Source organism: Mesocricetus auratus, unplaced genomic scaffold (genome assembly GCF_017639785.1).
Source record: "Mesocricetus auratus isolate SY011 unplaced genomic scaffold, BCM_Maur_2.0 Super-Scaffold_100062, whole genome shotgun sequence".
In the NCBI taxonomy this organism is placed as follows: domain Eukaryota; kingdom Metazoa; phylum Chordata; class Mammalia; order Rodentia; family Cricetidae; genus Mesocricetus; species Mesocricetus auratus.
The window spans coordinates 1,907,714-1,928,010 of NW_024429234.1; the positions used below are offsets into that span (position 1 = coordinate 1,907,714).

Consider the following 20,297-nt stretch of genomic DNA (forward strand, 5'->3'; position numbering starts at 1 on the left):
TGAACAGCAGTGCAAGAGGCAGAAGAAGACTCTGTTTCCAGGCAGCCTGGTTCAGTTTTCCAACCTCGGCATGAAAGAGGGCTAGATCTCTGAGCCCTCTAAGCCTTCCTTTCAGCTTGGTGGTTGTTGTTTTGAGACAGTGTCTCACTGCATATCCCTGGCTGGCCTTGAACTCACAGAGTTCTGCCTCCTGGGTGCTGGGATTAAAGATATACACCATGCTACTGGCTTCCCTTCGAGGTTTCTTGGTTTCCTCTGAGTTGATTCTGAAGTCCTCAGGCATCTTTTAGTAATCCAGCGGCAGAACTTTGCACTCCAGTCTTGTTGCTTTAGCTAAATCCGCATGAATATCAGAACAGCATTCTGAATTTATCGATACTATTAATATTGTTATTTGAGCTAGGATTTTAGTGTCTTGATATGTTGCCCAAGCTGGCTTTGAACCTCTTGGCCTGGTGATATTCCTGCCTTAGCCTCCTGGCTACCTAATTTTTTTTTTTTTTTTGTAGCAATGGCAGGCAGGGAGTAGTAGATCAGTCATACAGCTATTATACCATTCATTATGAGAACTCAAAATGTTAAGATTTTGCTTCCTTTTTTCTTTTCTTGGCTGTTTTGAGACAGGTGTCACTATCTAACATTGGTTGGCCTGCATTGATTATGTATAATAATCAGACCCAGAGATTCACCTTGCTTCTGCCTCGGGAGTTCTGGGATTAGAGGCATTTGTCACCACTGCCAGCTAAGATTTTCTTCGTTGAATTTAAGCATGTATATTAAGGTAGCCTAATTTTATTTTGAAAATGTTATTTAAGGATTTTAGCAAATGAATGTTAAATAGCAAAGATTATTGTTATACTGACGTGGCCTCCTCGCAGGGACTCGGGAAGGACCTGCTTAGCCCCTTCAGTCTTCTGCAGATGTAAAGCAAGTCCATGCCTAGGTAGCAGACCTTTGTCTCTGACAGTCTGTGCATCTCCTTGCCCTTTCTCCCTTCCATCCTTGCCAGCATCTGTATGTTTTGTCCTTCTCGTATTTATTTGTTTGCTTTCTTTTTGGTGTTCAAGACAGCATTTCTCTGTGTAATAGTTCTGGCTGTCCTGCAACTTACTTTGTAGACCAGGCTGGCCTCAAACTCACTGAGATCCACCTGCCTCTGCCTTCCAAGTGCTGGGATTAAAGGGATGCATCACCACTGCTACCTGGCTGCTTTGTCCTTTTTAAGCAGAAGGCACATGAATATTTTACCAAGGGTTCTATACTACTCAGTCCACTAAACATGCAGCTGTACTCCCGACCTTACCCTCTGGCCAACTCCTAAGGGACAGGATTATGGAGTCACTGCCCTCCTGGGGCAGCCTCCTGCTGTCACCTCATCCCATGCCCTTTCTGGTCTTGCTTATGCCCTCTCCTCTACCGAGATTAGAACTAAAAGTTGTGCATCATACTCTGTTTTAAAATTTCTTTGACTCGCCGGGCGGTGGTGGCTCACGCCTTTAATCCCAGCACTCCGGAGGCAGAGGCAGGCGGATCTCTGTGAGTTCGAGGCCAGCCTGGTCTACAGAGTGAGTTCCAGGACAGCCTCCAAAACAATACAGAGAAACCCTGTCTCATAAAACAAAAAACAAAACAAAACAAAAAATTCCTTTGACTCCCTGTGGCTTCTTGAGCAGTGCCCAGAGCATCTCACCTAAGCCTAACTGATCTCAGTGTCTATCTCTCACTACTCCCTGGCACACTCTATCTGTGAAACTCACCCTTGCGAAGCACTGTCCAAAACACTCAAGTACCCACCTCCCTGATGTTGCTTGCTGTGTGTGTCTCTGGGCCTCAGAAAGGAAAGCTGGGGAGGGGAGGTACCTAGTGTCATCTGTGTTTATACCCTTCAGTGCACATAGGCCTGGGCACCCGTAAGCCTTGCCTGGCCAAGGGCTGAGTGCACCATCTGGTCATGTTTTGGGGAATAGAGCCACATATCTTTCATTTTGGACTCCCAGAGGGCTGTTGAGAGGGAAGGGACAGCCAGAGAAAGTCCCCAAGCCTGATGACAATACTTGCTCTCAGCTGTGGGCCCCATTTTGGATTTGGTCCGACCTCCCAGCCCTTGTAATGAAATTTTTTTGGGCCAAAAAGAATTTGTGGCCTTCAATTCAATGATAGAAAATCATCCAGTTCGGAGTTAGCTCTCTCAGGGTTTGCGGGTAGGCAGTGTCCTCCTGGCTGTCCTTTGTGTCTGCTCCTGAGGATTGCTGCTGCTTCTAAGAAGTTCATCCCTGCATCTAAAGTCATAGGCAAGTGACACTTCTCTAGACTAACAGTATCTTAATCTGGAGCCAAAGCTACCCCCAAGATTGTAGCAAGCCTCCATCTTGGGATGGTGATTCCTCCTCCCTCAGGACTCGGGTAATTTAACACTAGGGGTGCCTCTGTCAACATATCAGCCTCGTGCTCTGTTTCTCTCTTGAGAAACAGATTCCTTCAAGGTGCACGGCTTTTCAGTTGTGGAGTTGACAAAGGCAAGACTAGGCTTTGGGATTAAATTCATATATCCCCTTCAAAGTACTTGCTTGCTTAGATGGAATATAGCCCAGGGAGAGGGTGCTTATGTAACATTTTCAAGGCCCTGGGTTCAATCTCCAGTGTTGCAGAACCCACAGAGATCTGCCTCAGAGAACTACCAGCTCAGCTGTATTCGTGGGGCTTGATCTGATGACCTTTGCTTATTTCCACAAACCAGGGACAAAGATTTGCTCACCTGGGGATGTTCCAAAGAAAGTTTTGTCATTTTTTTTCTTTTGTCATCTTTGATTTAAATTTGGACCCTAAGCCTGACTTGCCCTTTCTCTGCCACCATAAGTAAACAGCCCTGTACCTTGAGGCAGTTTCCAAAGGAAGAAACAGACATGTGGATGGTAAGTCCCTACTTTTGGTGGTGGCCATAGGTATAGTGACAAAATCAGAATGTCAAGCCAAGACAGTGTGGTGGCATAATCTTGACATCTAAAGGATATTCTGGTCTATACATAACAAGTTGAGATACATATAAATGGATTAGTAAAATCCACTAATCAAATTATCTAGTCTCTTGGACTAAATTAAAAGGAAAATAGAGATAGAGAAGTGTGTGTCAGAATACTTGTGCTGCACATATTTGCTCACACTTGCAACCTCAGCTTTCAAGGGCATGAGGCAGGAGGATTGCCAAGGGTTTGAGCTAACCTGGGCTACATAATGAGTTTTAGGGTAGTCATGGCTACAATGAGACTGTCTTTTTTTTTTTTAAGGCAGTGTGTTTGTTTCTTGGGACCACCCACTTAAGAAAGCAACTTCAGAACTGTGTTCACAGTTAGGCTGTAGCTACTCTCCCATGCCTAGCTCTCCAGTGTCCAACTCAAGGAGAAACACATATGATCTGTGCCACGGCTTGAGCAAAGCAGACTGCTTGCAATTCAAAAGCCTTTGGAGGCAAAGAACCCAGCAAACTTTGGCTACAAAAGCCATTTGGAAGAATGCACCCTCTACTTGGGGGTTAAAGAAACCTCATTGTTACAGGTCTCCCTGACCTCCATGGATATACATATAGGCAAAATGCCTATAAATATAAAAAGGTTTTAAAAATTGTTATTTTTCTGTCTATGGGTGTTTTGCTTACATGAATGTCTGTGTACCATGTGCATGCCTGGGGGCTAGAAGGGGGTGTCAGATCCCCTGGGAGTGGAGATATGGCTAACTAGCTGCTCTTGCAGAGGATCCAGGTTCAGTTGCCAGCATCTACAGGGTAGTTCACATCGCTGTAGCTCCCTTCCCTTTGAGAGAGTAGAAGGGGAGATGGTTCATTGGTCAAGAGCACTTGTTTCTCTTGAAGGGGACCTGGCTGCCTTCCTTCCCAGCAGTCACATCAGATGGCTCCCAACTGCCTGTAAGTCCAGTTCCAGGGAACCTGGTGACCTCTTCTGACTCTGGGAACCTGCACTCATGCACATGTGCACACACATGCTGTAAATAAATAAGGAATAAAGGTGGATGGCACCTGACACTAAGGTTACCTTTGGCCTCTACATTCAAACCCATGCATACCCCCTCACATGCGCACTCAGATATATACAAACATGCACGCACATACGGATACATATACACACAGAAGAATCTATTGTGATGTAGAGTATTTCATTCTCAGTTTCTTTTTGCAGTTGGGTGTGGTGGCACATGCCTATAATCCCAGTACTCAGGAGGAAGAGGCAACTGGTCAAGACTAGCAATGGCTACATAGTAAGTAAGAGCTTGTCTCAGAACAATGTTTTCTCATTTCCTATTATTGATAATTCTGAACGTTAGATTTTTTTCTCTTAAAGGATCAAAAGGTATCAAAGTATATGATTTTGGCCAGGCATAGTGGTACATGCCTTAAATCCCAGAATTTGGGAAGCAGAGGTAGGTGAATTTCTGTGAGTTCAAAGCCAACCTAATCTATGTAGCAAATTTCAGGACAGCTGGAACTACATAAAGAGACCTTGTCTTAGAAAAAATAAAATAAAGGACTGATTGTAAATGAAAAAAATAGGGGTGAGAAATCAGATTTGGCTATTTCCCCATTGTGTGTGTGAATTTCTTTTCTTTCTTTCTTTTCTTTCTTTCTTTCTTTCTTTCTTTCTTTCTTTCTTTCTTTCTTTCTTTCTTTCTTTCTTTCATTCATTCATTCTTTTTTTGAGACAGGGTCTCCCTGACTATCCTGGAACTTACCAGGTAGACCAGACTGGCCTTGAACTCACAGAGGTCCACCTGCCTCTGTCTCCTGAGTGCACCATGCCTGGCATGTGTATGAATACTAAATATACAAAGATATAAAGCATTGCTGGGCAATGATGGCACACGCCTTTAATCCCAGCACTCAGGAGGCAGAGACAGGCAGATCTCTGTGAGTTCAAGGCCAGCCTGATCTGCAGAGGGAGTTCCAGGACAGGCTCCAAAGCCATAGAGAAAACCTGTCTCAAAACAAACAAACAAACAAACAAACAAACAAAAAGATATAAAAGCATTAATGCAAGTCAGAATATTATGGTCAACACATTTTGGCGGTTCAGCTTTATAACAATTATGGATAAACTTGCTAAATTCTTGGCAATAGTGTTTGGAATTCAAAAATACAAATTTCTGGATGGAAAGTGTTGGCACTCACCTTTAATCCCAGCACTTGGGAGGGTGAAATAGGCAGATCTCTATGAGTTTGAGGCCAGCCTGGTCTACAAAGTGTCTTTCAGGACAGCCAGGGCTGTTACACAGAGAAACCTTTTCTCAAAAAACCAAACCAAACCAAACCAAACCAAACCAAAACCCTACCAAACAAACACAACAACACAACAACAAAAAGCCCCAAATTTCTTTCTGAGGGTAACTAAATGGTTTTCCTATAATTTTTATCATATAGTGGATTACAATCACTGTACTTTTCTGAGTTGTCCTCCATGCAAGTGTGCACACGCATTTCGTGAGTGAGTGTGTGTGTGCATGTGCTTGTATGCATCTGGGAACGAAATATAGGACCTCACATATGCTAGACAAGTCCTTTATCCCTGTGCTACACCTGTAGCCTGCAAGTCTGTGTTTTAATGTCTGTTTTCTTGTTCCTGTGGCAACCTTAATCAGTCCTCTCATTTTGGACATGGACCTTGTAGGATCAGACACCATACTGCAGCCTATGGATAGGAGACAAACCAGAGAGCTATGTGAAGTAATTACATTACCATGCAGAGCACATTTACTTGTAGGATTTGCCTGCAGTACCATCCTATGTAGGGGGCATTCGCACCCCTACTTTTCAGAGGAAAAGCTAATAAGTAAAAGCCAAAAGACAAACCTAGACCTGGTTCTTCCAAAGCCAGGGCTCTCCCATCCTGTGCACTTCTTATCAAAGGCAGGGCAGGTGATCAGGGGACTTGACCTTGGTCTCAAGAAAACTCAGGTCACTCCATTTAGCTTTGAGATGAGACCATCCAGAGATGGCTTCGAGGGGTGCCAGGCCTGGTCTTAGGAGGGCTGAGGGAAAGTGTGGCTTTGAGTGTATGTCCAGCAGTCAGGATGACAGCCAGTTGGTAGAGGAAGTAAGGGTAGAGGACAGGTCACTGAGTCATGTCGCAGCTGTGTGGAAGGGTGAGATGGGACATCTGAAGGCAGAGTGGAGTGGACCACCTGGCCTTGTCATCGTTCAGTTAGAGAAAGGTCCTGACAACCACCATGATTAAGCCAATTAAGAGTGTAAGAACCTTCATTTTGACCAGTGACCAAGAGAGGGTTCATGCTTCAGTCTCTTGGTGCTGAAGATCAGGATTCAGTGATTTCAAAGGCAAAAAACAATGATTTCAATGTCAGATGAGGGTCAGAGTAACCTGGCAACACTTGCAGTTACTTCAGACACACAACAATTAATTTGACTTATACCTTTGGTTATTTTAGTTTAAGTTTGTATAAATATGAATTATTTTGGTGAATACATCTGCACTGAGGTCAGGGTCATGGAAACCCCAAGTATGTTGCCAAGGCAGCTGTAATTGCTGGGGGTAGGGGGCTGAGAACTGTCTAAGCAGCCACAGATGGAGTCAGAACAAGACGGTGTTGCCTCAGTCACTTCAGTCTTGGTTGGCCAGGACTATACATCATTTTCTTACACATATTTGCTTTTATTTCAGATGTTTTCAAGTCATCCAACATTCACTGAGCATCTGCTATATACAAGGTATATCTCCTGATCCTTGGGGGGGGGTGCATGGGGACAGAGGTGAATGAATTACAGCATGTTCACTGTCTTTGAAGGACACTAATGTAGCAAGGTGGTAGACATGAGGATGGCAGAGTACTCTCAATTGCTGTCACAGTCCCAATAAGGACTTAGCACAAGGGCCCTGACTCTGCTCAGGGGATGGAAATCTCCCTGTATCAGGGGATGCCTGAAGTGAGCAGGGATGACCCAGTTACATTTTGTGGTCTTTGGGCCAGTTATTCCAGGTAGAAGTACTGAGTTTCTTTCTTTCTTTCTTTCTTTCTTTTCTTTTTTTTTTTTTTTGGCTTGGTCAGTTTATTATCTATGTTTGCATAACTGCAACGATAGAACTTGAAAGAAACCACCCAAGGAAGCAAGGATTTATTTCTCATTGTTTCAGAGGGTTCGAACTCATCATGGTGGAGTAGCTCTTTTCATGGTGGTGGAAGCTGTTTACATCATAGCAGACCAGGCAGTAGAGAGTAAGGCAGGGGGTAGGCAGGGTTAGCATTCCTAAACCCATCCCCACTGACCCATTTCCCCTCGTTAGGTTCTACCTCCCAGAGTTTCCAGAAGCTCCTTCAAAACAGCAGCCCTAGCTAGGAGTCACTGTAAGGGACATTGCATCTGCAAACCATGTGGGCTCCTGAAAGGAGTGTCCAGCTGCCTGGGTTTTGTTGCTAGCTCCTGGTCTTCCCACCAAGAACTCAGAACTGGCCTGTTTGCTTGGTTTGTGGGCCCAGAAGATACTGGTGGGCAGTGTTCTCCCTCCTGTAAGGACAAGCTGATCCTACTGCCCCTACTGCCTTGGCCAGCAGCTGGCTGTAGCAAGGCAGGCCAGGGTAGGGGATTGCTGCCATCTGGTGGTCTGTCTCTGGCCAACACTTGGTCTTTCTTGGAGCTCTCTCAGTGACCTTTACCCTTCTGGTAAATCTATACAACACCCAGATTGACTGGGAGAAACACGATCATTTATTCTGCTAGAAGGAATCCTCCCCTCTTTTGCGTATGGGCTCATCCTCAGCCAAGAAACCATAGAGAGCCCCTCTGAAGCACAGGGGAGAAGCTCTTGGTCCCTGGTCCTAAAGGGATTATGTCTGTGAGCAGCTGAGGCCAGATCTCCTTTCTGAGCACCCCCACTGCCTGTTTCCCTCAGCAGAAAGGATAAGGGGGGCCCTCTCTGACACTTGATTTGGATCTCTGGACGGAGGTGACTAATCCTAACAGAATCAGCATGTGTTCTCATCGCTCTGGCCCCAGCCTGATATTGTTACCAGATGAGAACATGTCTTATTGAGTTTCACTCTTATGGCTGTGGAGACAGAGCCCTTTGAGTAATGGGCAGCCACACTGTGTCCTGAGTAACTCTGGACCCTCCTCCCTTGTCCTGGCCAGGCTGGGGTCAGAGCCTGTTCTTTATTACCACCCTGCCCCCAACTGCATGTAACTACTAGACTAGACCCCAGGTCCCCTGCCGAGTATACAGCCCTGCTAAACCCTGGCAGCAGCCGGGACCCTGCACTCCCACTGGGCCCTTTGGGCTTAATGCGCTCTACTCTTCTCCCTCTGGAGATGAATATCTGCAGCAAACCCTCCAACAAGACAGCCCCTGAGAAGAGTGTGTGGACAGCGCCTTCCCAGGACAGTGGAGCTTCCCCAGAACTGCAGGGCCAGCGGTCTCGCAGGAATGGATGGAGCTGGCCCCCTCACCCGCTCCAGATTGTGGCCTGGCTGCTCTACCTCTTCTTTGCAGTGATTGGCTTTGGGGTCCTTGTTCCCCTCCTGCCTCACCCCTGGGTGCCTGCTGGCTATGCTGTATCCTTGGATTAAATGGAACTGGAAAAGTTGGGGAAAGGGATAGATAGTCAGAGACCTGAAGCTGGGCGCAGGGTCCTAGGGAGCACATGGTGATGTAGAGCAGGGTTGACTCAGTTGATTTTCTGCTGGGCTTGGACTTCTCACTTGACCCTTCCTCTGATAAAAGTGAGTGGACAGCCCCAAAGTTCCTCCGAGCACTTAAGTACCAGAGAAGATCTGGCAAAGACCCCTGAAGCTTCTTCAGACTCATGCCTGAGCTAAAGAAAGGGCAAATCAGTGGCTGGGTATATAGCTCAGTTGGTAGAGTACTTGCCCAGCATGTGCAAGGTCCTGGGTTCAGTCCTCATTTGAAACAGAAAGTTAGGGACCAATTATTCCACTTGTGAAGGAATTTGTCATGGTACAGTTTTCCCATAGTAAGTTTCTTGGTACATTTAAAATGTGACTTTATTTATAGGCATTATTTTGCTATGTCCATGAATATTTGCATGCTTATTGACTTTAGGATGAGGATACTTATGCCAAAAAGGAGGCACAGAAATGCCTAGAAAGCAGAGACAAATACTAACTTGGTCGAGCCTAGCCTGGTCACAACCCCCAGGGACAGAAGACATGGCTACAAGGCTGGTGTAGGGCACAGTGGGCCTCTGTGTCTCCTGTTCAGAGAGTTCCTGTTCCTGTCCACGGGCCTCAGTCTCCTGAAGAGGATAAGCTGAAGGGAACATGTCAGCAGGGCTGTGCTGATCAGAGCAGCTTCGCAAGCTCTCTGGTCCACAGGAAGGGTTCTGTTTGCTTCCAAGGGCTGGGTTGAGAATGAGGCCTTATTAGGAACTATGTGAACATAAAGGACTTTAACTGTTAGTGTAAGTGTGCTTTCTTGGGAGACTCCAGAGCCCTGGGCTGGTGAATGACAAAGGCAGTCGAGTAGAGGGTTTCTGGAGAAGATTGTCACCCTCAGACATTAGCTGAGTCATTGGGGGCTTCCTGGTTTATAGGAGCCCAAGGCCAGATCCTCAGCTGGGTGAATGAATAGGAAATGATGTTCCTTAAGATGCATGGGCCTTCATGTGATTAGGTGGAATACTTCCTGGGACAGTCTCATGTCTGAAATAGCTCCACCCCTGATTCAGGGTTACCCAGGTACCCAGCATGCACCTGGCTTGTAGCAGTAAACAAAAGTAGCATTTATTGAGCACTCCCATACGCCACACACTTGACAGGGGTGTTCTCCTGTGGTCCTTATGATAATCCTGTAAGGAAGGCATTCTCCCCACTAATAAAGTATATTAGTTATGTTTCTTTTGCTGTGATGAAATACCACGAACAAAAGCAAGTGATAGACGAATTTATTTTAGCTGTGGTTCCAGAGGGTTAGGTGATGTTTTAATGGTGGGAAAGGCGTGGCAGTAGGCAGGCATGAGGCATGAGCAGGAACCTAGCTGATCACATCTCAGCTGCACACAGGAAGCAGAGTGAGCAGAAAGTAGAACAAGGCTATGATTCTTCATATCCTGCCGCCAATGATGCACTTCTCCAACAAGGTTGCACCTCATAAAGGTTCAATAACCTCCCAACAGCACCACTAGTTGGTGACCAAGTTTAAATACACGAACATATGAGGGCATTTCTCATGTAAGACCATATGAAGCAAGAGACTCAGACAGGAAGTGCCTTCCGAGGTCACACAGCTGGTACCCAGTGAGGCCAGACGGGCAGCTCAGGCTGAGGAAATGGAATGATTTGAAGGTTTGATCTACTTTATATTTTCTCTTTATCCTCTTTGAGCCACATGAAAGCTCCCAGAGCCACCTAGTCTGGCAGCCTGACCAAGGTTATATGGTGCCATCAAAGTCCCTTCTATTAAAGCAAGTTCTCAGGGCCTCAGAGGAATGAAGCAGGCACCAAGTCCCCACTGTGGGCCCAGACTTTAGGTGCGTAGTGGCCCGGGGGAGGAGGCTGGTAGGTTGAACATAGTGGTTGCCCTCCATGTAAACGTGGGAAGGGTCAGGGGGCAGACTGGGAGCAGAAAAATGCCATCATCTCCAGCAGCCTGGCATATACCTAGCAGCCCACACCTGCTTGCAGCCCCTTCTCCCAGCCTGATTCACATGCTTGGCTCCCTTTCCTGCACTGCTGATAGCAGTCAGGCATCAGGACTGTTGAGTTTACCTCTTTCCCCAGCTTCCTACGGCTTCTTCCTACTGCTCCCTGCCTCTCTACCTAGGTGTGTGGTTAATTTCCTAGTAAGTCTCCGAGGTGCATTCCTGTTCCTCACTACCGCAGCTCTTGCACATACACACACTGTCTCTGCCCCTCTCCCTCCCTCCCTCCCTCCTTCCCTCCCTCCCTCCCTCCCTCCCTCCCTCCCTCCTGTTCTTTCCCCCACTTCCCTTCCTGAAGCCAGAGTAACACACACACACACACACACACACACACACACACACACACGCTGATAATGTTTCGCCAGCTCAAAATCTAGCAGCTTCTTCTTGCTTTAAGAAATGAAGCTTGGCTGGGCAGTGGTGGCCCACACCTTTTATCCCAGTACTCAGGAGGTAGAGGCAGGTGGGTCTCTGTGAGTTCAAGGCCAGCCTGGTCTACAGAGTGAGTTCTAGGATGGCTTCCAGAGAAGCCCTGTTTTGAAAAAAAAAAAAAAAAAGAAATGAAGCCTGGGGACTGGAGAGATGGCTCAGAGGTTAAGAGCACACGGTGCCTTCTTATGGCATGCATGCATACATGCAGGCAAAAAACTGTATACATAATAAATAAATACAACTTAAAAAAAGATTTAAAAACGAGGCTCAAGATTCTCCTTAGACCTCATGGCTTTCTGCATGTGAAGTCTGCCTGTCTGTCCAGCTTCCCTTTATTTTCCCTGTTTTGACAACAATGATCTCTTCCCAGAAGCTCTTGCCTCACCAACCAGCTGAGTCAGAGGCCAAGAGCTAACAGCCCAGTGGGTCAGTCTGGTTGTCAAATTGTGTAAAATTGTAGGATGATGAACACCAAACATGCACAGGTTTTCTACATGTTTTGAAAATCATTTCTTTTAACATTTAAACATTGAGAGATCTCACATGGAGACCTAGATACTTTTTTCGAGATAGGTTTTCTCTGTGTAGCCCTGGCTGTCCTAGAACTTGCTCTGTAGACCAGGCTGGCCTCAAACTCACAGAGATCCACTGCCTCTGCCTCCCGAGTGCTGGGATTAAAGGTGTGCCACTCTGCCTGACAAGCCTAGATTATTTGAGTCCCCTTTGAAAGCTCAGAATTTGGCAGCATGGGTCCTCGTCCTTTATGGCAGTCATGAGCTGGGACAACACTTCAGCCACCTCTCTGACTGACACCTTGCATGGCTCTTTCTTTCTCTGCCTTGCTTTCCACACATTCTTGTCCACATCTCAACTTGGATGAAACTTCTTCAGAGGAGTCTCCCAGATCCTGTCAGACTAGATCAAGTCAGTTACAAACGGATGGAACTGATGTACCATTTGATTAGTATCTGTGCTTCCCATCATGCAGCAGGCTTCTTAGGGCTCAGGACCAAGTCTCCATATTCCTTCATGTCTGGTGCAAAGGGGAGAACTGTGTAAACAGTTGAGTGAATGAAATGGTAGAGAAGACTGGGAGAAGGCAGGAAACTAAATGTTTGCCCACAGTGAGTGTCTAGAGTTGGGAGAAACCAGAGTGAGGTGTGTTTTGGCTCTGGGCTAAGGCATGAACCTCAGCTAGAGAGACATTAGAGCCAGTGTGAGCCTTGATGCAGGGGAGAGCTTAGGTGTAGGCTCTTTGAAAGCACACTCCTGGAACACAGGAAGGGTACCCTCTGGAGGAGAAGAGAAAGAGGTGAAGAGCTGACCCACAGCATTGGTCATAACAATGGAGAGCTCAGTGTTGAGCACAGATTTGGCTCTTTCGTCTGTGGTACAGCGCATTCTGGAAGCCTAGCTCCTAGTGGTCAGGTCCTGAGGGGTGGAGGGACAGTATCTGCCTGGCTAGTAGGAGGACAAAGAGTGCTCATGGGATAGAGGGAAGAAAAGAAATGTCTGCCTGGATAGAACCTATTGGTGAACTTGTATATAGAGAGTTTGCACCCAGTCCACAGCACACTCGTTTCCTGTATTTGGCTCAGGTAAGTCCTGGGAAAGCTTCATTTTATTTCCAGGAGTTAGCTACACTGTCCTGGCTACTCCTGAACATGAGGCTATCGCAGACACTCAGCTTAGGGTGCCAAATACCTGGACTTGAGGGGAGGCAGCAAGTAGATTAGTCCTGCCTGCAAGTGGCTCTCCATTTGACCCTAGCTAGTGAAAGGGGGCAGCTGCTTCTGTCTCAGAGTTACCTCCTGTGAAAGCAAAGAAAACAAGCTCAGAGTTTCAACTTAGATCTCGGGACCTTAAAGGGATGATGTCTTTTAGTCTTTTTCACCTTCTGAAATCTGAGACCAGAAACTGGCCTGAGATGGTGAGGCCTTGGTCCTGTGGCTAGACCCCCTTGGTGATAGTAGTAAGTTGTCCTGGCCTTTGGGCTCCATTATCATATGACCCTATTCAGTCCAGGGCCTAGCGGTCTGATAAAGAAATCTGGTGATTGACAGGAGAACATAGCACAGGCGGAGTCTCTGTACAAAGGAAATCTGCATGGACGGGGAAGTCCTATGTCTAAGTAAGTGGGTGGGGCTCCTGGTTTGCACAGTACTGACTCTTTAACCTGCTGGGCTAGTGCATGGGTGCCATCTTTGCCGGCCACCTTGTGGTACACCTGACTGCTGTCTCCATCGATCCAGCAGATGCCAATGTGCGGGACAAGAGCTATTCTGGTCCCCTGCCTATCTTCAACCGCAGCAAGCATGCACACGTCATTGAAGACCTGCACTGCAACCTGTGCGATGTAGATGTGTGAGTGCATGAGTGAACGTGTGGGCCATGAATGTGCCTGGAGCATCACAGTTACATTCAGGGTAAAGAGGTCATGCCAGGCTTCATGGTCATACGTACGCCTCTGAACACTTGTCCTTTCCATAGTCCAGTTGTGGTGGAGGGTGGGTGTGATGGCACATACCTTTAATCGTGTAAAGATCTCTCTGCGTTCAGGCCAGCCTGGTCTACATAGTGAGTTCCAGGCCAGCCAGGGCTGTACAGTAAGACCCTGTCTCAAAAACAAAACTAAAGAGTCTTGGTAGAGCTGGGCATGGTGGTGCATCGAGTGATCCCAACAACTGGGAGGCTGAAGAAGGAAGATTTCGGTGAGCTTGACAGTATCCAGAGCTACAAAGTAAGACACAGATTCAAACAAACACACAACAAACAAACAAGACAAAAAGTCTTGGCAGAGTGACCTGAGAGTATTAGAAAAAAGGATGAGGAATAGCATTTCCTATAGCAAAACAGGAGGCTTTTGGTGGCACCAAAGTCATTTCTAAGTGGTTGCTAATGACATCTTTAGTCTCTTAAAAGCACCTGGATAGGCCAGGCGGTGGTGGCACACTCCTTTAATCCCAGCACTCAGGAGGCAGAGGCAAGTGGATCTCTGTGAGTTCGAGACCAGCCTTGTCTACAAGAGCTAGTTCCAGGACAGCCTCCAAAGCCACAGAGAAACCCTGTCTTGAAAACCTGAAGGGGGAAAAAAAGGCACCTGGATAGGGACAGGAGGGGGTTAAGCCTGAAGTGTTCTGGGCTAAGTACTGTGTCCTTTAACAAAAGAGCCAGAATCTACTGCTCAGAAAGCTGGGAGGTGTCCTGAAGCTACAAGGCTACTGAGTAGCAGAGTCAAGGTTACTTTAGCTGTGTACCCCCATCTCTCACCCCCTACCCCAGCACATTTACTCAGTTACCCATGAGGAGTCTGACGCCAAAGAGGCCAAGTGGCTTGCTCCATGTCCTACTTCTATTGACAGACGTGGAACACTCATTCTCCTTTGGCAAATCCCAGTACCTCCTCCCTACATTACTGGAGTTTTGAAATCTCCAGACTCAGGTATGGGCTGAGGGGTGGAGTGTAGCTCAAGGGCAGCTCTGCACTTAGAATCTGCAGGCTGTCTACAGGAACTGGAAGGCCTGTCGTCATTCCCTAAGGAGCAGCTAGCAAATGTTCTGAGTGGCTCTGGCGGTTGCTCTGAGTGATGGAGGAAGATCATGCTGCTCACATCTATCTCATCTGGGTCTTCTGTGATGCCCCCTGGGGAGACTCCACTTGTGTCCTAATGTGGCCTTCTCTCACAAGTCCCTTGCCCATGAGATCCCTTAATGCCCCTAGATGACAGTGAACACCTCTCCTTTTGGCTCCTTTACAGTTAGCCCACACAGGCCTTCTGGAAGAGTGCCAGAAAAATTCCCATAGGATGGCAAGGAAAGTGACCCCAAAATGGAGCCGTTAGAAATGCAGTTAACGCACCCGCTGGGCAGCTATGCACTCTGCCTCGGGTCCACACCTGCATCTGTGTGTGGTCTGGCACAGAGGTCCTTGCTTGGAAAGGACGCCTCCTTTCCTTCTCATGTGAACTTTACGTAGGTATGTAGTTCAAGAGTAGGGCCCCACAAAGCACCCCACTTCCTTCTACTGTGGTTCTCAGAACCTTCTCCAGGGGTCCCACCCTGTGTTTCCGCCAGAGGGCGCGTGTGCTCCTCATTGCAGCGATCCGGGAGGGGCGGAGGTGCTTGTGGGTAATTAGGGAGACTCACCTGCCAAGGTAGGGTGGGCTGGCCGACCTCTAGGTGCTTCCCCGACCCTCCTCAGGAGTGCGCGGTCGAAACACTGCAGCGCCTGTAACAAATGTGTATGCGGCTTCGACCATCATTGCAAGTGGCTCAACAACTGCGTGGGCGAGAGGAACTACCGGTGAGTCAGCTGGGGTCTGGGGCTCTATTGAAGACCGCTGGTAACACAGTGCATAGTGGTGGGTAGGGATGTGCACATGCCAAGAAGGTGATACTCGGGATGGACGAGGGTGGGTTTGGAGACTTCCACCCTATTGGTCCAGATGAAAACGGGGAGCCTGATCAGTGGCTGTCCGTCTTCAGGCTCTGTGACTTTGACTTCTGAGGAGTTGGGGCTTTGGGGTCAGAAGCCTGGCTTCTGAGCTTCTGGCCCTTACTAAGCTGGGTTCCTGAGTGCTGACAGCTGCCCGTGGCTGGGCCAGGCTCTTTTTACACAGTGTGGCATCTGCATTGTTGGGTGTTCTGCTCCTGGTGCTGGTAGCCACTTATGTCTTCGTGGAGTTCTTTGTCAACCCCATGCGGCTTCGTACTAACCAACATTTTGAAGGTCAGTGTGGGTTCTAGACACAGACATGTTTTAGTCAATGCACGAGACCCCTGGCTAAATACAGACTGCGTATGCCTTGCAGTCTTGAAGAATCACACAGATGTGTGGTTTGTGTTCTTGCCTGCTGCCCCTGTGGAGACCCAGGCTCCTGCCATCCTGGCCCTGGCTGCCCTGCTCATCTTCCTGGGCCTGCTTTCTACAGCCCTGCTTGGCCACCTGTTCTGCTTCCACATGTATTTAAGTAAGTGCCTCCTCCAAGCTGCCATTGATGGGATCGTCTCCACCGCAGGGAGGTGTCTTTTTGGGCTGTAGAGCCTTGCAGTGATGGACCTTACTAGTGTTGGTTCCTTGTGGTAGGCCTGGTTAGGGATTTGAACCTAGTGCTGGGTGCCCTCCCTTCTAAGTTCCAGGGTCACCTCTACACTACTGACCCCTCTCTTCCCACACCCACCAGTATGGCACAAACTTACCACCTATGAGTACATCGTACAGCACCGCCCAGCTCAGGAAGCAAAGGAGACCCACAAGGAGCTTGAGTCATGCCCCCGCAAGATGCAGCCCATTAAGGTATAGAGGTGGCCCAGAGACCCGGGCATGAATGTGTGTGTGGGGGTGAGGGGGGGGAGTGGGGCTGTGCATCAAGAACCGTTGAGGATCCCAGCACTCAGGAGGTAGAGGTAGGCGGATTTCTGAGTTCGAGACCAGCCTCGTCTACAAGAGCCTCCAAAACCAGAGAGACCCTACCTCGAAAAACCAAACCTCCCACCCCCCAAAAAAAGAACCATTGGAGGAGACCATGCAAGGGAAGCAAGCCTAGAATAGTAGCTGGAGTGGGCCCTGGGGAAGCAGGACCCGGCCTGTGCTGGGCCAGTGGGCACCAACATCGCCAAAAGCTATGCAGTTTCTGCAGGCCCATGTACCTTTCTGTTCAGGCACCAGGCGTGTAGTAGAGGAACCCAAACACCAGTTATCAACTGGGTAGTTAGGTTGTAATCCTCAGTTATCTGTAATCTTGACTTCTTACATCTTCCAGTTTAGTTTTAGAACAGGGTCAACTGTAACAGTCCATGGGTCCATTGAGGTTCAGAAAGGTTAAACAGAAGCCTGATCTGGGAAGAGTTAAGGTCCTACACACAGAGAACAAAGCAAGAGGCCTGCAACCTAGGCTCTGGCCTGGCCAGCCCAGCTGCTGACCAGCCTATCTCCATTCCCATGCCCCCTGGCTTCCTGAGGTCAGCAGCTGGGGATGGAGGTGGTCCAGTCCTGAAAGCCCCTAGGGACTGTAAAGGCAGGGGGCCCAGGCAGGCTATGCTGGGAAGGCTGAGCCCTGGATCCCAAATCCTCATGGCAACTGGATACAAACACAGGCTGGTGGGCGGGTTGGAAAAGGACCCTGCCTCTCCTTTTCTGATCTCCAGGGCTTTAACCCTGCCTACGGGGCAGGCTGAGGAGTGTTAGCAACTGGTAGAGAATCCTGGGCTCTGAGCTGCATACAGATAGGGATAGCCATCCTAGATTCTCAGGAGAGGAAATAGGCAAGATTTGCTCTGGGATGCCCAGACTCCAGGGTCCTGTACTTTTTGGACCCAGCTGTGATAACAACAAAGATGTTTGATTCTGCTTGTTTACAGCTAACTTGAGGGAAAGCCTACTCTATAGGAGCTGGGTGCTGGTCCTCTTCACAGAAAGAGAAAGCTATGGCAGAGAGGCTCTAAAGTACTGCTCAGGAATGTGCAAATGTTTGAAGGTTTCTGAGGGTCAGTTCTGAGGAGAGGAGGGAGGGTCTGAGTGGGCACCTCCTGGTGATATCTTCAGACTTTGTTTTAGCTGCTTAGGGCTTGACTTCTACGGTAGCTTGGAGACTAGGGGATCCAAGGTAGCCTTTGTCCCCCTCTGCTGGGTGCTGTGGGGTGCTGAGTTCCTACTAAAGGAGGGAAAAAGACCTTCAGGCTCCAGTGCCTGGGACTAGCTTCTGACTCCTGTGCTGTTCTGCTTGGCCAGGTCTCCCCTATTCTCCCCAAAGGGTCATCTTGGGCAGAGTTTGAACATGGGCTTATCTGTGGCCTGAGTCTTTACACCTGTGTGGTTAGCCAGTGGCTGGCTGAGCTTTATCCTAGTCCCTAAAACGCTCAGGGACCTGGCAGGCAGCCTCCCCACCCCCACCCAGCAGGAATTTGGGAGGGGCCCCTCTCTAGAGCCGTTGCCCCCAAAACATAGGCTTGTTTTAGAGACGGCTTTCTGTTAGTGTCGTCCCTGCCTTAGTCAGGACGCCTCTGTCACCATGGAAACGACTGCCTAGTAGGCGACAGCTGTCTGCGTGCTCCCTCCAGCTCATGGGCCCCGCCCTTTGCCCTCTGCCCCACGCCCTTCCTGAGCTGCCTTTTCCCGGGCTTTCATTTCTTCACCTGCAATTCTGTCTGGCAAAGCTGGAGGCATCTGGGACACAGTGGTGCCGGCCCAGCCACTCCCAGCCCTTTTGCTTCAGGGTTGGCTACTTCACTGCCGTCGAGTTCTCTTTGTGTGGAGCAAGATTCAGGGCTTTAGTACTGTTTCATCACCTGCACCCTTTCCTTTTGGGGAATAGAGACAACTATGATTGCACCCACATCCTCCTTCCCAGCAGCCAGAATTCCGGCTGGCGCTCTGAGAGTGAGGGTGCACTTTGTATGCTGCCAGTGTGACTGGTGCTCTCAGTCTGGAGCACACGAGCTGCTGCTCTGTGAACAGCTTTGTGGTCCCCTGGTCGCTGAACAAGTTAGTTCGGTGGCTGGAGCCCTAAGAGGAGCCAGGAGCAGGTGAGGGCCATTGTTGAGTGTCTTGTCCCTAAGAACCTCTTGGCTATGCTTCCCCAGTCTGGGCACACTGTACCTAAGTGCCTGCAGTCTTCCTCAGGTAGAATGGCTGGAGTCTGACTAGATGAAGTGAGTCCCTATGATGAGGTAAGGTCTAGAAATGAGTGTTTGAAGCCTTGCCTTGCAGAAGGGCTTTCCCAGCTCATCTGAGAACTAGGAAGACAGCCTTAGACCCCTTAGGACATGAGACCAGCAAGCTAGAGAGGCCAGTGACAAGGTGTGTCCAGGGCTTAGGAGGCTGTGGATCCAGACATAGTCTCCCAGCCTTCCTGACCCCTTCTCTCCCGAGGAGATGGAGTTTTACATGAGGACATTCAGCCATGTGCGTCCAGAGCCCTCCGGCCAGGCCAGGCCTGCAGCATTAAATGTCAAGTAAGCACCACCTGGCTGTCTCCATGGGCGGTGGGAGAAAGGGAGGTAGGTCAGGGCAAAGCGTGGGTCTAGGTCCAGCTCAGCAAAGTCGTGGATGGATCAGTGTCTCTGTCCTGCTAGGAAGGGAACCTCTAGCAGGGAGGGACTCCGGGGGCAGCATCTAGAGCTTGCTCTCTGGCTTTTACCTCAGTCCTTCCCAGTTTCTTGCCACCCAAGGCCAAGTGGAACCACCACTGCCCTCCTCCTCAGACACACTGGCTCTGCCTCCACGGATCCAACCCCAGGTAGGAGGGACTGGGTTTGGACCTCTGCCCAAGAAGAGGGAGATGGAAAAGAAGCCTCTACTCTTAGTACTACCTCTGCTGCTTTTGACAAAGTGGGGTCTAGGAAAGTGGCCCACATTCCCTGTCTTTGCAGAAAAAGAGGAAGCGGCGTGTGTATAGATTGTCCAGGTCTGGGATCTTGGGCCGGGAGCCCCCGCTGCCCAGGTTGCAGGGTGAGCACCCCTCTCTGCTTGGGTCCTATGGCGTTAGTTTGAGGGAGGGAAAGGTTTTAAGGTCGTATCTGCAGCCCTTGTCTCAACCAAAGATCCTCTTACTGTGCAGGGACTGGGACCCCTTGCCGCCATTCCAGCTCTTCATCGGATTCCATCAGTGCCAGCCCTGTGCATGCGCCTGGCCCTGCAGGCGCCTACTACTCAGCATCAGCCGAGTACATGGAAGAGATTCCAGTAGCCCAGACACGCCTGGGCAGTGCTGCGCTGGGCGCCCCAGGAACCAGGGGCCGAGAGTCTGGGCTGGCGCTACAGGCACGCTCTCCGGCCGTTTTTGTGAGCCCAAGCAGCGGCGAGCCCGGGAAACCTGCTGGTGGTGAAAATGGCCTACCTTAGTGCTTGCGGCCTGACTCTATGCAAGACCCCATCTTCGCCGCACCTAGTGCACTTTAGGGGCCTCAAGGCCGGCGGGATCGGCCTCCCTTGCCCAAGACTCAGCAATATCCGCTCCACCAGCCCTGATGCTCCAATAAACTTTTTTTATGCTTTTGCGGGCTTAGTGCTTATTTTCATAATGGAAAGAGCCGTGGGTCTTCCTGAAGCCGGATCGTGATTGTTACTAGTTGGCCTTGGGCAGAGAGTAGGGTGGGTTAGGAAAGGTCGTGGAAGGCTCCCTAGAGGATTTTTAAGTGTTGGAGATTAAAAATGGGGTCTTGTTCACAGTCAAGCACGACTACTCTCCTCT

At 49.1% G+C, this 20,297-nt stretch overlaps 1 protein-coding gene across 6 annotated transcripts; it reads left to right on the forward strand.

The window, feature by feature from the left end:
- The first annotated feature begins 4,210 nt into the window (after nt 1-4,210).
- On the forward strand, nt 4,211-20,101 carry Zdhhc1 (zinc finger DHHC-type containing 1). Of its 6 annotated transcripts, none has more exons than XM_013117915.3 (12): nt 4,211-4,269; nt 6,684-6,730; nt 8,327-8,569; nt 13,295-13,470; nt 15,308-15,409; nt 15,711-15,835; nt 15,918-16,076; nt 16,290-16,402; nt 18,977-19,059; nt 19,250-19,343; nt 19,477-19,555; nt 19,665-20,101. In XM_013117915.3, exons 3-12 carry the CDS (start codon nt 8,327-8,329, stop codon nt 19,946-19,948), a joined length of 1,458 nt encoding a protein of 485 aa, XP_012973369.1. In that variant the 5' UTR covers nt 4,211-4,269; nt 6,684-6,730; the 3' UTR covers nt 19,949-20,101. The 6 variants fall into 6 exon arrangements, with proteins under 6 accessions (XP_012973369.1, XP_012973370.1, XP_012973372.1 ...); XM_013117916.3 differs by having other exon boundaries at nt 18,980-19,059; XM_013117918.3 differs by lacking the exon at nt 19,250-19,343 and having other exon boundaries at nt 19,665-19,939.
- Nucleotides 20,102-20,297: the final 196 nt, after the last annotated feature.

Excerpts from the sequence above, each read along its gene's own strand:
- Zdhhc1 (XM_013117915.3), top strand. The coding sequence starts at position 8,327 with ATGAATATCTGCAGCAAACCCTCCAACAAGACAGCCCCTGAGAAGAGT. Across the intron at positions 8,570-13,294 it reads GGGTGCCTGCTGGCTATGCT|TGCATGGGTGCCATCTTTGC; the intron begins GTATCCTTGGAT and ends CTGCTGGGCTAG. Across the intron at positions 15,836-15,917 it reads TACTAACCAACATTTTGAAG|TCTTGAAGAATCACACAGAT; the intron begins GTCAGTGTGGGT and ends TATGCCTTGCAG.